Source organism: Trachurus japonicus, chromosome 6 (assembly GCF_045865225.1).
Source record: "Trachurus japonicus isolate A0001 chromosome 6, Traja_1.0".
Taxonomy (NCBI): Eukaryota; Metazoa; Chordata; class Actinopteri; order Carangiformes; family Carangidae; genus Trachurus; species Trachurus japonicus.
Genome location: NC_140912.1, coordinates 24,007,106 through 24,024,775, shown reverse-complemented (window position 1 = coordinate 24,024,775; position 17,670 = coordinate 24,007,106). Strand labels below are relative to the sequence as shown.

General features: G+C 40.7%; 1 protein-coding gene across 2 annotated transcripts; it reads right to left on the bottom strand.

The window, feature by feature from the left end:
- Positions 1–3,429: 3,429 nt before the first annotated feature.
- Positions 3,430–15,349, bottom strand: ano10b (anoctamin 10b). Of its 2 annotated transcripts, none has more exons than XM_085779917.1 (15): positions 15,207–15,349; positions 14,970–15,041; positions 13,511–13,791; positions 12,310–12,483; positions 10,553–10,690; positions 9,833–9,949; positions 9,528–9,644; positions 8,655–8,999; positions 7,298–7,480; positions 6,549–6,604; positions 6,384–6,458; positions 5,324–5,488; positions 5,029–5,220; positions 4,785–4,922; positions 3,430–3,826 (listed from the first exon to the last, which is right to left on the bottom strand). In XM_085779917.1, exons 3-15 carry the CDS (start codon positions 13,782–13,784, stop codon positions 3,689–3,691), a joined length of 2,112 nt encoding a protein of 703 aa, XP_085636043.1. In that variant the 5' UTR covers positions 13,785–13,791; positions 14,970–15,041; positions 15,207–15,349; the 3' UTR covers positions 3,430–3,688. The 2 variants fall into 2 exon arrangements, with proteins under 2 accessions (XP_085636043.1, XP_085636044.1); XM_085779918.1 differs by having other exon boundaries at positions 3,581–3,826; positions 8,655–8,996; positions 9,525–9,644.
- Between the last annotated feature and the right edge of the window lie 2,321 nt (positions 15,350–17,670).

The following is a 17,670-nucleotide window of genomic DNA, read 5'->3' as shown; positions in this document are numbered from 1 at the left end:
GCTCTTGACAGTTAATAACAATAACATAACAATATAGTCCAGTCATTTTATGAGAAAAGGTTAAACAAATTGCAACAGAAGCAAACTCAACTGATTTTGTATCCTCAACATGTCCTGAGTGAGGGAAAAAAAGCCCCGAAGAATCCCATTAGGAGAAAGTTTCGAAAAACATCCAAACATATCCCATTTATAGGCATATAAAACATTTTTTTCACATGAATAGGGTAACATTTTTAACCTTTAGATATCTCCATGAAAATTACTGAGTTGATTACTTACATTAAGACAAACAAAAAATGTATTACAAGTTTTTTGAAATTCTTTGTTAACATGAGCAAATTTGCATAAATCTGCATACATTTGCATAAATTCCACCGTTTTGACGGCACATGTATATATGAAGTTGCTGTGGTGGTACCACCATGAAAATTGGAATGAGTTGACTCCATCGGTCAACCAACAAGTTGACCACTTTAAATTTCAAGATGACTGCAATTTTTCAAGACAGCCACATCCTTAGTAGAGCAGGTATGACATGAGCCAACAGTGCATAATCCAATTACGTATGGCTAATTTGCATACATACAACACCTGATCTAAACATTGAGTAGAGCAGGTGAAAATGTCTTGTTCAATCTTGTTAACATATAATATGTTAACAAGATTGAACAAGACATTTTTTTACTGTAATATGATATTACAGTTAAAAAACTTAAGGAATGGAACCAATTTAGGCCCATGAGCATTAATAGAGACGGAGCATGTCATACCTGCTCTACTAAGGATGTGGCTGTCTTGAAAAATTGCAGTCATCTTGAAATTTAAAGTGGTCAACTTGTCGGTTGACCGATGGAGTCAACTCATTCCAATTTTCATGGTGGTACCACCACAGCACCTTCATATATACATGTGCCGTCAAAACTGTGGAATTTATGCAAATTTATGCAAATGTGCTCATGTTAACAAAGAATTTCAAAAAACTTGTAATACATTTTTTGTTTGTCTTAATGTAAGTAATCAACTCAGTAATTTTCATGGAGATATCTAAAGGTTAAAAATTTTACCCTATACACGTGAAAAAAAATGTTTGTATGCGTATTAATGGGATATGTTTGGGTCTTTTTCTAAACTTTCCCCTAATGGGATTCTTCGGGGCTTTTTTTCCCTCACTCAGGACATGTTGAGGATACAAAATCAATTGAGTTTGCTTCTGTTGCAATTTGTTTAACGTTGACCCCTTTTTTGGCCTAAAATTACTGGACTAATATTATTATATTGTATTATATATGCATACTATGAAAATCATATTTTTGTTTTACTGTTCAAAATGCATTAACAAGAAAGGAACCTCTAAATGTCATAGGACTGATATATTATGTATTTCATATGTTTCAGATATCAAGAATAGAGCTGCCCATTGTTTTACAACTGTTTGTTGTATGTAATGATAGAAAAGACATGACGATTCTGTTGTTACCTTCTGCATATTTAATTTTAGGACAACTAACAAACATGGTCACCTTTTTTTTTTCTTGACCTGAAATCCTGATCCAAGGACCAGATTACAAATCTGTCTTCATTGACCCATCACAACCCCTCATTACGGCACACACACGCACACACACACACACACACACATGAACTCACACAAACACACGCTCACACACAAGTGCATACACAGGTTAATGATCAATATCTGGAATGAAAATGTACAACTGCAGATTGTCTCACCATCCATGATCTGCATCTTTGCAGACTGTGTCTTTCAGCAGCCACCAGGGCCTGTGGAAAATCTGCCTTGTTGAATAAAATGAAGTGTGTGGCGCCTCCTGGTGGCTGGAAAGAATACTAACTCATAAAAACAACAGCTTATATAATGAACAAAACGCCACTGTTCAGCAGCCACGAGAGCAAGGATGGATGGCCTCGTCAGCTTTGTCATTATGTGAAGTCAAATGTGACAGGAGTGAATAGTGAACAATGAATTAACACTTATTGTATGATTGTGAGAGTAATTAGTCATTGCAGCACAGTGAGCTCAAGCAGTCATTCTTAAAGAGGCACACAAGTGATTGATAAGTGAGTAAAAAATTAAAATCCATGACACATAAAAAAATAATAATATATTTCTAATAACAAAGCAGATAACAGTTCTTTGGTTGCTCCCTATTATTACTTTCAATGCAAATCTTAAATCTTGGCACACAAACACACACACAAACTTGGTATTAAGCACATTCCTATGGGTGTGATTCTTTGGGAAAAATGAGGAAAGGACAGTATCATCAGATTTAACAAACACGTGCAATGTTTCTTTTCTCTCCTTGCTCAATGAAAGACATAATGAGAATTCAACACATTATTGTTTAGAGTCAAATTGGGAAAAGAATATGACTTTTGATATGTCAGTAATTTTACTTATTTCCATTATTATAGAAAACATGTAAGCACAAATCAGTGTGTACTAGGATTAAGGCCTAAACTGTGTTTTTCCATTTGATGGAGCAAACACATACTTTTTCACACATAGTTACTGCAGACGAGCTTTACCTAAAGGTCACAGCACCTGCTAAGCTCACTAATCAATATCTGGCTAAGAAAAAAGCCCATCATTATTACTGTATCTCTTGCAGTTGACTCCATTAAGGTTAAGAGGATGAAGCTAACATCTTAGCAAACACTTATCAAGTCCAATACTCACTCTCTTTTTTTTTAGTGCTGTAGCTAATTTTCTACCAACTGCTGAAAAAAAAAAATCAAGCACTTGTAGCCACTAATTGACGACTAATTCACCAGTTAGTTGCCAACTTCATCAAACCTTTATCAAAGCTTTTCTGGTGGAATAAAGCCATGTAGTGTCAGAAAATAGATTCTAATGAGCCAGTCAAAAGGTTCAAGTAGCCTATTGTTGTGAGCTATGAACTCAAAACAATGATCTGAAAGACACTGAAATGCACAGCAGAGCTCAATAGAACCAAAACAAAACCAAAAAAAACAAAAACATCGAGGACTGACTTTCATTAATACTAAGTCAGTAAGTTGTTGCTATTTGTGTCACGATGACACTGTCCTCTGGTTATGAATCCTGAACACCAGCTGTACTGTAGCTTATCACTAGATGGTAGCACTGAGCAAAAACACTGCTGAAAGAGTCCTCATGGTCCTCATTCAGAGGAGAGAATAACTGAAACATAGTGTCGACAAGAAATCTGCCTGTACTCGGTACTATTTCCTGTCAGTCCTTCACTACAGATTGACTGCACATATTGCAGCATGGCCTCACCGTGTTGATCTTTCAACAGCTCCAAGAGCCTTTTCTCAGTCATAAACTCAGAGAAAACAGCCTTTATCGTAAACCTAGCTTTCTTTCTTTTCATTCTTTTTTTCAAATAAACCTTACATTCATTCTTCTGTCTAATATTGGAAATAAACACTTTTTAATTACTATTTAAATTGCACTTGCAGTCTATGTGAGAGTACTACTGTATGATGTGTGCACATTGCAGAAGCACCCTGTTAATTAGAGAGCACAGAAGAAACACTTTACCACAGTGGTGGGTGCAGGTAGGGATACATACAGCAGTGTGCGCGTCGGTACTGGCTGTAAAATATTGTGTGGTTGTAGCAGCCTGGGCACGTTTATGACACTAAGCACCACCTCAACACTTTGAAACGCAGTCGGGACTCTTCAGAGCGCAGCCGGGTTCACCTGCTGCTTCAGAGCCTGCATGGACATGAACTCAATGTGCTCTCTCTTTTTGCGGATCCAGTCGGGCTCGTCGGGGATCACAAACGCCAGGATGACCTTCACCAAGATGAGCACATGCTGCAAACACACACACACACACACAAGTAAAAGAAAAATATGTTAAAGGGATAGTTCAACATTTCAAAACAAAGAAAAACACGCACTCTCCAAAAAACATTAAGGAGCAAACTGAAGAGGTGCACGGCCAAAAGTTGCACTTAAAGAAAAATACAACGTCTTCCTCAGTGTGCGCCGACGCAGTTTGCAATAAAAAACAATGAGAAGGACACGAGTGCTGCTGGCCTTTCTTCTTTTTCTTTATAGTTCAACATTTGCCATAATCCCTATAGTCTTAGCAGTAGGTTAGTTACCTTTAATTGTCGGTGTAAGCTATTTTTAGAACGGCGGAGCAGAGCCGCGAGCTGCTAAGAGCTACGCTACCAAGGCCAATGGGATTTCTTGGTTTCCCTCATCAAATTCATCAAATACACAATCCAACAACTCCAAAACGCTCTGGTGGACAAGTTGTGACCTGCACATTCACCACGCTATGAGATAATAATGGAACGTTATGAGACAGAGTTGTTTTAGAGGCAAATTCATGCAAAACTGCTGATGTGCTTTGCCTTCAGGGGCAGTTTTTCCGCAAGCAGTCTCTGTATTTGCCTCGAAAACGACTCTGTCTCATAATGTTCCGTTATTATCTCATAGCGTGGTGGATGTGCAGGTCACAACTTGTCCACCAGAGCGTTGTGGAGTTGTTGGATTGTGTATTTGATGAGTTTGATGAGGGAAACCAAGAAATCCCATTGGCCTTGGTAGCGTAGCTCTTAGCAGCTCGCGGCTCTGTTCCGCCGTTCTAAAAACAGCTTGCACCAACAATTAAAGGTAGCTAACCTACTGCTATGACTATAGGGATTATGGCAATGGGCCAATTTGCCAAAATGTTGAACTATCCCTTTACGCAAAGACACACACACACACACATACTATGTAATTATTTTTGCATTAGTGATCTCGCCATCCTCCATCTTACCTCTACCAAAACAGCCAACAATAGGATGTCTGTGCTGCTCATCCCACCGTCCTGACACAGCCGCTGTAACCGTGGAGACAGGAGCAGCAGCCAGCAGTTGGACACGACAGAGACGAAACTCAGGACTTCGAAAGCAATCTGAAAACAACACAGGACAATGACATGAGCTGCTGTCCATTCATAACATAACTGTCCGAGTGTGACACACACCAGCGGTGGATCTCATTGTGTTTTCTCTGCTGACCTGCCACACGCCCATGTTGGCGGCCGGCGGGGAAAAGGGTTTGCGAAAGAGTTTGCAGATCTTATAGGCGTCCGATCGGATCTCCGTGAGGTTGTTGATGAGCAGCAGCACAGCAGTCAGAGGGTAAACGCAGGAGAAAAGACTCAAATACCCAAACTGCACCAGGAGCTCGATATACTCTGCAAACAGGCCCTGTAACAACAACACAAGGAGGTTCATTGTCGTACAACTTCAAAGGGCGTTCGTATTTACACATGTTGAGTTTTTGAGGAAATCTCCATAATGTTTTACACACGGGGAAGACGGGAAGGGTGCGTTGGTTCCTAAGTTTGTCCTCCTCCGGGTCGTCTTCACTCTCCGCCCTATGGGGGGCGCTGATGAACCGGTCCACCAGGAAGGGAATGACCACCTCTGTCACCTGGTTTATCAGCTGGGTCACGATCAGCAGAGACCCGAGACGCTTTGAATGGACGGAGGAGGAAAATGTCATTATGTGGTCACTTTATCTAAATCTAAACTCATTCTGAAGGGAGATAGTTTGCTAACTAACTAACTAATGGCAGAAAAATGGCAGTACGCCTAATGTGGACAATATTGCTACAACTGAACCATTTGTTATAAATTGACTCATAACTAGCATATAATTAAAACAAAAGTAACATATTAGTCTGATCAGTGTGACTAAGTAACCAACTCCTAATTAACTGCCTAACTACTCCCACCACCGCCAATTACTGTACATCAGTGAAGAAACAGTCAAAAAGTTTCCTTTTACATCATCCCATTGAAAAAATATGGAGAAATTGCTGCTGGTGTATAAGTAAACACTCTAAAACTATTTTCTTTGTGATATAGACACCTTTAAAAAATAAAATTTTACTTTTATTAGGTTTTTGTGTAAAATGAAAATCTTAGCTGATTCCATCCAAACATAAATTCAGCTAACAAGGTGTCAGGCTAAAGATGAAAGCTGATGCCCATTTCCATCGGGGGCAGTTTTTCGGCAATGCAGTCACTGCATTTGCCTCAAAAACAACTCTGTCTCGTGTCGTTCCGTTATTATCTCATAGTGTGGTGAATGTGCAGGTCACAACTTGTCCACGAGAGCGTTTTGGAGTTGTTGGATTGTGTATTTGATGAGTTTGATGAGATAAACCAAGAAATCCCATGAGCCTCCGTAGTGTAGTTCTGAGCAGCTCGCAGCTCTGCTCTGCCGTTCTAAAAATAGCTTGCACCGACAATTAAAGGTAACGAATCAACTCCTAAGACTATAGGGATTATGGCAATGGGCCAATTTGTCAAAATGTTGAACTATCCCTTTAAGAACAGAATGAACAGTAGAGATGAGTTGTTACCTTTCGAAGCAAAGGCACATCCTGCTTGAAGAAGGCAATGTGGAACAGCACAGCAAAGTAGTTAAAGAAGGTAAACTAGAGGGAGAGACAAAAAAAGTGAGGTAAGGTAAATGATCCTGTTGGGTATTTATGAGGTAACTGTTCATACAGAGAAGAGAAACTTACCACCAAGACTTTGGCTGTAAGATGCTTCTGGAAGGACGACTCCTCTCTGTGGTTCTCTGAGAGGACACAATAAGAGGCCATTGGTTTTTCCATCAGTTTAATAGGTAGATGTATTGTGTTATGGGTTGGGGACAAATACGGGTTGGCAAGAGGCACAATTCAGAAATATCTATGAAAAACTGTCTTAAAAACATGCATCAGATGTATTAAAATGTACATTTTGTATTCATGTTGGTTTTATGTAATTTGAAATGAAATTTGAACCATTTTTAACAAAAGTCAGACAAATGTCCAATGGTATAACCACAAAAGAATGATATTGTATCCACCTACAGCGAATTTAAGTGCACTTATAAAAAATATTTACTTTATTAAAATAGATTTTTTTGCTGTATTTCTATATCAAAATTTGAATTAATTTGCTAATACTGAGCAGGACATATCCTAAAAACACCACTTTTATTCTAAATAATGTGACAAATGATGTAAAATTTGTTAAGAAACATTGTGTTGCATTGTAAAAGTGAATTACGTGTATTTCAGTCCAAATATACTGATTAGACCACTTGACACTTGTATAAAATGAATGAGATATTCAACTATAACTATTTCTTCTTCTTTCTGAGTTTTGTTCCCACATTCTTCTCACACTTTGCACCATCTGAATTATCATCATGAGTCGTCATCGTGTTCATTAGTTAATATCTGAGTCTTCGTACTCCCTGTGGTGTCCCTTCGGTCTCACCTACCGTATTCAGTCATGGACTGTGCCACCTTCTTGTAAACAGTCGCCAGCATGTTTGTGTAGCTGATGTGCAGCACCGAGGGCAAGTAGAGCAAAGTCTGAGACAGCAGCGAGTCCCAGTCTTTGTGGAGCCCTTGCACCTGGGCCTCTGCCCAGTAGAAACACAGCATCCCCAGGACCACCAACCCTGCAGGGGGAGACGTGACAGGACGGAGGGGTTTTGCTATTTTGAGTAAGAGGTACACTTTTCTGCAATGTGGTGGTTTTATTATGTTTCATACAGTTGCGTGGATCGTGATAAAAAACAGCGTCTTGTTCATTTTCAGCTCAGGAACATGCACACATGCAGAGGCGTTGCAACAGGGCAATTGCCTAGGGCCCTGAGCTGGAAGGGGGCCCCCCAGGGACGGCTGGCATTGGTCCATATCGGTGACAACCTGATGTTGCCACTGGCTATGTACATTGAATGTTGTGCCTATAGTCAACCCAGTATCATATATAAAAATGTAACCACTCTAGCGACATAGCAACAACAAGCAAGCGAGTGAATATGTAGGCTACATTCACTGAGCGAATATTTTGAAAACAAAATATATATTTCTCGCTAGAAATATAGTCAAAGGACATTTTTATGCAGAAACTATCTCAAAATATAGATTTTTCCACTAAAAATGATAGAAATATTTGCTATGTTTTTTGTTCTCACGGCCGGAAACTTGAAAGTCACGTGACTTGGACGCAAAAATATAGGAAAAAAATAGTCCGAAAAAATGTAACAGTCATACAATTTAATATTGCTATTGTAAACCCTCTATGTTTTTGCACTTTGGACCAACATAGCCAAGGCAAGTTTTATATGAGACTGGGTTGGCATAGTATGCAGAATTGAATCATCAATGGTTTGGGATTTTTGGATTCATTAAAGCAGAAGTAAGCAGAAGATTTGTGTTAATATAAGTCTTAAATAGTTATATCTTCCGACAGCAATCACTTACATAGAGTGTTTGGTCTGAAACACGGGTCTGTCAGTCACTCTGCTCTGCTGTAAGCCGAGGAGAAAACTTTCCTTGTATCCTACAACCTTTATCCAATGAGGAGAGAGAACGGCATAAAGGGGCGGTCCTCTCTGTGTGTGCAGCCAAGGGATGCGCGTGAATGTGGTGACGTAGGGACGAGGGCGGGGACTGCTAACTCCATCTGCTGACAAGAAGTTAGCCAAAACAACCGGATCGCTTACTTCTGCTTTAATGTTTGTGGTCCCGGTTGGGGGTGGGGGCCCTCCAAGTTACCTCTTGCCCGGGGCCTCCAGAGTGTCTAGAAACGCCCCTGCCTGCACACAATGAATGAACTTGCTGTCCTACCTAGAAAACCCCCCACCACTGGGACCGACACCAGTGCAATGCGCAGGTCTCTCTGCCATCCGGGGAACAGCGGCTCCACGCGACCCGTCACAGGGTTGACCCCGAGGTCGCCGTGGAAACCGGGCCGGGGCTCTGCGAAGCGCTCGGCGAGGTGCAGCGTCCCCCAGCGGTAGGACAGGGAGGAGCTCCTACGTTTCCACAGCTCCATGACCACGGTGGACCAGAGCATGCTGAACACGGCCTGGATCATGTGACCGCTGACGGCCGTTTCTGAGTCGTCTTCATCGATAGTGTTGGTGCTCTGTGAGCCCGAGACCGACTCCACCATCTCCTTCTGAACCTCGCCTGTGATTGGGGAAGAAGAACTTTAGTTTACACCAGGCATGTTGTCCAAACTATTCCTCAAAGGGTCGGAGTGGCTGCAGGTTTTCGCTCCAACCAAGCAGAGCAGCAGCACCAGACTGGACTCATTTAATCATCTGATCTCAGTCTTCAGAGAGTTGATTGGTCAAACTGTGTGTGTTCTCGGTTGGTTGGAACAAAAACCTGCAGCCACACCGGCCCTTTGAAGAATAGTTTGGACAACATCCCTGGCTTACACCGTCCATCAGCCTAAAAGATCAAGATCTGTTGTCACAATGCTTGAATCAAAAGTGGGGAGCAACAATTGCAGATACCATTACCAACACATTTAGTATAGGCACAAGTCTCAAACTTTTAACATGGCAGCATACGAAAACAGATAGTATGGAAACATCTAAAGATTCATATCTAACAATAACAACACTTGATATGCTAAAACAAAGAAGCTAAAGGCAATTTTTTGTTTTTAAATACAGAAATAAAATAAAAATGATGAATCCACACACCTACCTGAGAAGTATGTGATGCACAGGCCCAGTATGGCAGGTGGGAGGAGAGACCAGGTGTAGAAATCAAGGAAGCTGAAGTAGAAAGCCACAGTGCTTCCAAAATATCCATTGACTGAATCTGGGACCAGGAAGAGAAAAGAGGGGGTTATTTTACACAAATTCCTCCTTTGGACAACACAAACATGCACAATGTGACTGTATCTGCAACTGTTTCTCAGTGCATACAAGCTGGGTTATGGTAGTGTTAGTGTGTGTGTGTGTGTGTGTGTGTGTGTGTCTGTGTGTGTGATGCATGTTTCCACCCACCCAGCGGCTGAGCCAGCTGGTTACCAGAGTACCAGGCTTCACTCAGTTCCTTCAGCTGCTCTGGTTTGTGGAGCGGAAACGTGTCCATGATCACACCGGCAGAGCCGAGCTTCCGCCCTGCAGCAGCAACAACACAGGCCATCAACACTTCAAAGCAGAGCAACTTGACAACATGACATTTTTTTTTAGCCATAAAACAATAACCCACTCCATATACTGTATTTATATACTATATATACAGTGACATCACTTAATAAAAACAAAATCTGACACAGAAAAAGTAAAAAAATTAAAATAAAACATCCACTGTTGAGTTAAGTGATGTGTTTTGTTCATTATCAAGAGCACACACATATTCACTCAATAAAAGGCACTGGTACCCCAGTTTGAATCATGTTTACTGAATAGAAAACAGACTTGCTTTTAGGCTTTTAATGGGTTTTGTTGACAATAAGCAAAAACCTAGATTAATACCATCATTAGTCTTTAAAGAAAGTTATCCTCAGCTGCTGATTGCATGTGTGTGTTACCATGTTCTTCCAAAGATCTTAAAAACATTAAATCAAACAAACTGGAAAACAAAAATCCTAAACCTCACTTTCTCTTCACTATCACTTCAAGTGATATCAACTTTTTATCTCAGTGTTTTCAGTGTGCGCATCTTTTTTTTTATTATCCGTACTGATCTGAGATCTGTAAACACGGAGCGAGTAAACTCACAGATGTTATCTCGGTTTTGCAGCACGTGGTCGTCTGACAGGCCGGGTATCCTCACGTCTCTCTGCGCTCGCAAACCGTCCAGCTCATACTTCACTATGTACTGTCGCTCGGCCAGCGTCAGGAACACCTCCATGTTGTCTGTCACACATGAGTAGACACAGATACAGTACGTTTGAGCGCCAAGTAGTTGCACGAATGCAGAGAAAACAGCCAAATGAAAACTCTCCCTTTTCAGTTTGTTTTCTTCTGGAGAGAAATAAAACATCACCAATCACATGAGCTCAGCTGATATAGAGTTGTGTCCTGACACCACGAGGAAATGTTCCCTTGGAAACTAAAGGCTCAACCACAGGATCATCTGTTTCCCTACTGCACCAAAATTACAGCCTGTTCCAGACATATAACAGATCCATGGGCCTACTGTTGCTCCAGCGTGGACTAAACCATGTTTTTTTTTTTTAAAAGAAGACATGGCGTATTGCTTGGAAAATAAAACATATTTCATGAGTATTGCATGTTTTGTGGCGTTGATGCTGATGCAGCATTAGTATGAGTATTAGTTAGGGTTATAGTATGTAAGATAATTTGACCACCTCCTCCCATCTGGACGCTGTTTTAGGATGCCACCAGGACGCGGCGTGCCAGGGTTTCCTTTATTCCTGTTGCCATAGACAGGGTTAATCTCCCGGGCGAGGCTTGCTTCATACTCTCAGGCCTCTGCACTTAAATGCACTTTGGTATTAAAGGGATAGTTCAACATTTTGGCAAATTGGCCCATTGCCATAATTGCTCTAGTCATAGCAGTAGGTTCGTTACCTTTAATTGTCGGTGTAAGCTATTTTTAGAACAGCGGAGCGAAGCAGCAGGCTGCTCGGGGCTATACTATGGAGGCTAAGGGAATTTCTTGGTTTCCCTCATCAAATTAATCAAATATACAACCCAACAACTCAAAAACGCTGTCGTGGACAAGTTGTGAGCTGCACAATCACCACGCTATGAGATAATAACGGAACGTTACGAGACAGAGCTGTTTTAGAGGTAAATACATGCAAAACCGCTGATGCGCGTTGCGTTCAGGGACAATTTTTCAGCAAGCAAACTCTGTATTTACCCTGTATTTACCTCAAAAACAGCTCCGTTTCGTAACGTTCCATTATTATCTCATAGCGTGGTGATTGTGCAGCTCACAACTTGTCCACAAAAGCGTTTTGGAGTTTTGGGATTTTGTATTTGATGAGTTTGATGAGGGAAACCAAGAAATTCCTTTAGCCTCCATAGCGTAGCTCTGAGCAGCTCACTGCTCCGCTCCGCTGTTCTAAAAATAGCTTACACCGACAAATAATGGTAACGAACCTATGACTATAGGGATTATGGCAATGGGCCAATTTGCCAAAATGTTGAACTATCCCTTTAAAGTGTTTCTCTTAATTCTTGCAGCACTATACACGTTAACGCATTATGTGGACTGTTTACATTTTTTACTAGGCACTGAGAGCATTATGCATTATTATTATTAACAGTAATTTATTAGTAACAGTATGTTTTTATTACTAGCTACTTGTTTCTATGTAACTACTGCACTATTTTGTGGCCAGTGATATGTTGATGTTTTGGTGCTGTCTTCTGTCTATTGTGTTTGTGATGGCTGCTGCAAATTCAGTTTCCCTCAGGATATAAATAAAGCTGAACCTGAACCTGAACCTGAACCTGAATTTCAACCTGGGTGTATCCACTCGGAGCTTCTTCTTCTTCTGTACCTGAATCTCTGAAGTTGTCTCTGTCGTTGTAGGAGAAGGCCTCCATGTCCCCGGTGTGGTAGCGCTTACACAGACCAAGCTCTTCTGTAGCGCGTAGCAACGTACAGCGAGGAGCAGAGACCATGATGATGTCACCACTGGCATCCTCGCCTGGGTGGGCCAATAACGCAGCGCCTGAAAACAGCACATGGAAACTTTAAGTATAGTGAACAGAAGAGAGGTCAGAGCAGAAATAAAAACATTTAAAAACATTTAACAGGCCACATTCATTCACTCATATAGAAATAAAGCTTCTTCATTGACAACCCAAACCTGTGTGAGCTTCATGGTGTCAGGTTAAGTTACCAAGGTAACTGACAGGACTTTTTAAAAACATTTTTTATCCCATTTTCTTCTTTCTTTCTAATCAAATTTTTTTTTTTACTTTTTTCTTTTCTTTTTTTTCATAAGAGAGGACAGGAAAAACAAAAAACAAAAAAACAAATAAGTTATAACAGGACAATATAAAGCAACATAAAAGTATCCAACTAAAAAACACCAAAAACAAAAACCAAAGACTAAAAAGTACAAGTACAGACACTGCAAAAACATGGGGATCCTAAAACGCTAGACACTGCTTGGCTCAGCTTTGATGGTTGTATTAGCATAATTTCCTCTCTCTCCACTCCTCAGCTTCAATAAACTTTCTCCATCTTTCCATATGATACTGCTCGTCGTTGGTAATGAAACCCTCCTGGATAACTTTGCATTATTTGGATGTGATGCACTGAGACAATGAGGAGCTTTATGTGCCACCGCTCTGATATTTACCCAGACAAACAGAGTGTTCATGCTAAACAAACAGCGAGCGATGTCAGCTGTTTGTTTAGGGATAATATGTAATGTGTTTTCCTTGTTTGGACTATGAGATAAGTGTTGGGAGCTATTAAAGCAGAGAAAACACCTGACACGGTGTCCTTGGAGAGTTATGGGGTATTGCAGTTTTAAACAGTGGTGATTTTACTTCTCCCACAGAGTTCATCCAGAAACCGATGACAGTAAGTGCCCATGTTATCCTAGTTAAATATGATGGACATGGAGTCATTTCACTGTTTCCAGTATAAACACTCAAGCTTTATGTCTTTGCAAGGCTAAAATCAATATGGAGAGAAACACTGATCAGTCCAGTGCTGCTGCTGCTTGTTGTTATCCGAGCCCTCACCTCCATCTTTCAGAGGAGCTCCTATCAGTCTGATGAGCCACCTCTTCGTCTCGGGCCGAACCTTCTCGCCGAGCTTCACCAGGATCAGCGGCTCCACCCGATCGGACATACAACAGGGGCAGCTGACCTTAGTCCAGCCTGGTCCGGAGGAAATAGCGCTCGGTTTGCCCACAGCCTTTTCCCCTAGAGCCTCATCATCCTCCAGCTGCTGCAGGGCTTTCTCATGGCTGCTGTCACCAGCACCCCCACCTTCGTCACCAGCTGCCTTGCTCATGGTGAGACTGGGAAGACAAAAATAGTTTTATTATGTCACGTTGTAGCTCAACTGAAGCTTTTATCCTCACATCAACATTATCTTTCTTTTGCACAGATGGATCTACACTGTGATAACTGCAATGTCGGTGTATCAGCAGGTCCAAAACTCAAGGTCACAACTACAGTAGTTTGTACAGACATTCATATTCCCCAGAGGATTAAGACGACTAATACTGATGATGCCAGACCTTTGTGTGACGTTTTAGAAAAATATCTGGACAACTGTGGTGTCTGATGGATAAAATCCTCCTTCCCCCTTCATCTTGCCTGCTGCTATGACACTGGACCACACTCTTACATACAAACTATAGCTAATACAAGCTCATTACAGTAGATTCCCATCAGCCTTAACTGTGCTTTGCATGAAGCATGGTACCTGCTAAACGTTAGCATCCTAAAGCATTTACCCCAAGGCACTGCAGAGCCGGGTTAAACCTCACAGAGCTGCATGCATGGCCGTAGGCTCTAGTCTAGATAGAATGGAGACTGAAAAATGTTTGCAATGTACAGTAAGCTTCACAGTGGAAAGACCTTGTTTTATAACAAAATTAGAGTAGTATATAGAAGAAAATACATGAAAATGTTGGAGCTGGGCTCAACCTGGACATGACAGCGAGGAGTTCATTATCATAACTTGGCTATAAATGTTTTAGAGCCCATCATTTACACACTCAAGTGCAGTCAGACAGTTTTTTATCTTCTTTGCATTTCCAACACCATTACACAACATTAGATGGAGGTTATGAAGCCTTTAGATTTACATGTGAGACTGAACACTCTGTGTTTTGAGCCATAATTCAACATTGATCTACATCCTGCACTTTGACATGAGCACAGTAGTTACTTGTTGCACCAGTAAGATACAAATCTGTACTAAATGTATTGGTTTCCTGTGGAGGAAACAGCTGTCAATCCAAAACCTCAACAGCAGAGAAAAGGAAAGGGGAAAAAAAGTGTTCCTGTTTCAGCTACATGGACACTGAGCTCGTAGACAGACTGAGACGGAGACTGACAGAGACACCGAACAGAAAGTGGTTCACTACTTCCTATTGTGACTTGTGAGTTGCTGTTTAAATAGGCAGTGCCAGTCGAGGACAGACAGACATATATGGTCATAGAAAGGATGAGTCAGGAAGTACAGTACCTGGCTGGGCGTAGATGAAGAGGTCCTGGTCTCCGGTCCTACAGCAGGCCCACACACACCCCCTCCGAACTCCTGTTTGAATGCACAACACACACACACACACACACACACACACACACACACACACACATACACACACAGAGAGTCAGAAAAGGGGGAAACATACAAAGAACATCTATTCACTTCAGCTCAAAACAAACCAGGAACAAAACACACTCTCACTCTGCTCACGCTTACCCAGGCTCAGTGTGTGGTTGCTCCCAGCTCTCTGCCCATGTATTTGGGAGTGTGTGTGTGTATGTGTGTGTGTGTCTATGGCAGGAATGCGGAGGAACTTCCCAGAGACTGCAGGGCGTGGAGGCTTGTTTGGTTTTTTGTCAGGCTCCTCCCTCCCTCCGGCCTGCTCTGTACTGCTGCTGCTGCCGCTGCTGCTGCTGCAGCCCAGGGTCCTACTGCACCATCCATCTACCTCCCTGTGTGTGTGGGTGAACTGTGTCAATAACCTTTAATTCTCACAAACAATAAATCCCATTTAAACCCTAATTACATTTTTGACTATTCTGTAATTTGACTGAACTCAATTTGCTGCAGAGTAAATCTGTGCAAAAACAGAAAGCGCAACAAACTGTGTCAAAGATTCAGATTATTCACCTCCACATGCTGCACACACCTCGAGGTCAAGATCTCTACAAGGGATGGGAAGATTGATTTAAACAAGGTGCTATTCTGTATCTATCTGCTGTTTGTTTTATGTTAAGTTAAACTGTGTTTTTCTTAACGTATGTTTCTTTTATGCAAATGTCAAAGAAAAATTCCCACTGCTTTTTGCAGGGGACAATAAAGGTTTTCTGATTCTGATTCTGAAGGAGCCAGGAAGTTGTTAAAGTCATCTTCACCCACTAGAGGTTTCAGCATTTTAATTCTTCTAAATTTTGCTTTCTATATCAACTTGATGTTTATATTTATTTATATAGAAATATTAAAATAAACGAGTGAACTGCACACAATCAAATCCCTGCAAACTTAAATGTTTCCATCAGTCTTGACTTGGAGCTTGAGGAAGTTGTTAATTCAACTGCAGTCATTTCTGATGCCTCACTTTGTGCTGTACTGTAGTATTGAACTGTATTTATTTTAATGACCGTGTTATTTTTCCCAATGTACTGTAGCCTACATGTATCTTCATCTTAACATTTTTTTGTTTTAAACTTACAATTTTTGTTACATAAAATATGATTTTCAAACCCTTGAAAGTACTGGATCCTACATTTCCCACAGTGCAACTCTTTATGTCCAGCTCTTCCAGATGAAGACGACTTGCATCAATACATTTTACACTGTAATAAGTGTATAATAATGTAAAGTAAAGGAGTGTCCCTTTAAGAAAGACTTATACATGGACAGTGATCAACAACAACAGGACAGACCCACATCAGAAATATACAGATATTTATTTACAAATACGTTTGCATTTGCATAGACATTTAAAATTCCAAAATAAAAGTTATGAGATATTATAGTAAACAGATTTAAGAAATATTGTTTTACGCTGCATAATTTAGCATAGGAAAAACTTGTCAGAATCAAAGCTCACAAACTGTTGTTTCCATCTTTATCAGATAAATATCCATAAATAAGATCTCTATGCATTTAGTCCAACAGGTGGAATCGTTTCACTTCAGCCAAGCAGCCGTCACAATCATTATGTATTATTACACTCATCATCATCATCATCATCGTCCATCATCATTTAAGACATTAAAAATATATATATTTGGTTCTTTCCGAAGAAACATTTCTATGGTATCGTCATCATATAAAAGTGTGAAAGTCTTGAACATTCATTGCAAACGACCGTGTCCATCGTTATGTTTTCTTTTTTTCTTTTTTTTTGGTACAATAACTGACATTAGTTGTACAAACCATGACACAATTTGGTGCAGAATCAGTTGCAGAAGCCCTACACTGTTAGCCAGTTCAACTTTTTATATTATAAAAGCAGTGTTTTGGTGACACACACACCTAAAGACTGAATTATTGCTGCTGTGCATACGTGAAAGGAATAACCTTACAGTATTGTCATAATTTTCTCTTCTTTATAACTGTTTATAAATGTCTGAAACAGATATTGCAGTTGTTATTTTACATGTGTAAAGATATATGTACAATAATCATTAAGCAGGAGTCTCAAAAAGTTGATTGCAAATGATTTTCGGAATTAACTTTGTTCTGCTTTAGGGATCTGCGTTGTTGTTGTTGTCGTCGTCAGGTGTTTAAGAGGAAACATTTAAAAGGATCCGCCAGTCGCTGTGGCAACCTCCTGCTGTCCAGTCAGATGAGTAAGCATCAATCGTCATCCTGCGAGGATCTACTGGGCCAAAAAAACCCTCACTAGTGGTTTTAAAACGGTTGGAGCGAGGCCAAAAAAGGTCCCGAAAGCTCCTGAGAGCAGTTACCTCCACATTAAAATACATCAAAACTCCTGTTACCTACAGTATAGCCCACTGTGTGTCTTTGACCCCAAGATCCTCACAGCAGGAGGTCTGACAGGCTGGCTTCATGCCTCTAGCGTTGTCCCTCTGTCACTATGACAACACTCTATCTTCCATCCACACATACAGTATCAATCAAAAGTCGTTCTTTCTAAAAAATAAACAAACATCCACTCATTGCGATAACATGAAGCTGCTGTGATTAAAGA

Excerpts from the sequence above, each read along its gene's own strand:
- ano10b (XM_085779917.1), bottom strand. The coding sequence starts at position 13,784 with ATGAGCAAGGCAGCTGGTGACGAAGGTGGGGGTGCTGGTGACAGCAGC. Across the intron at positions 12,484-13,510 it reads AGCTCCTCTGAAAGATGGAG|GCGCTGCGTTATTGGCCCAC; the intron begins GTGAGGGCTCGG and ends TGCTGTTTTCAG. Across the intron at positions 10,691-12,309 it reads AGACAACTTCAGAGATTCAG|ACAACATGGAGGTGTTCCTG; the intron begins GTACAGAAGAAG and ends CATGTGTGACAG.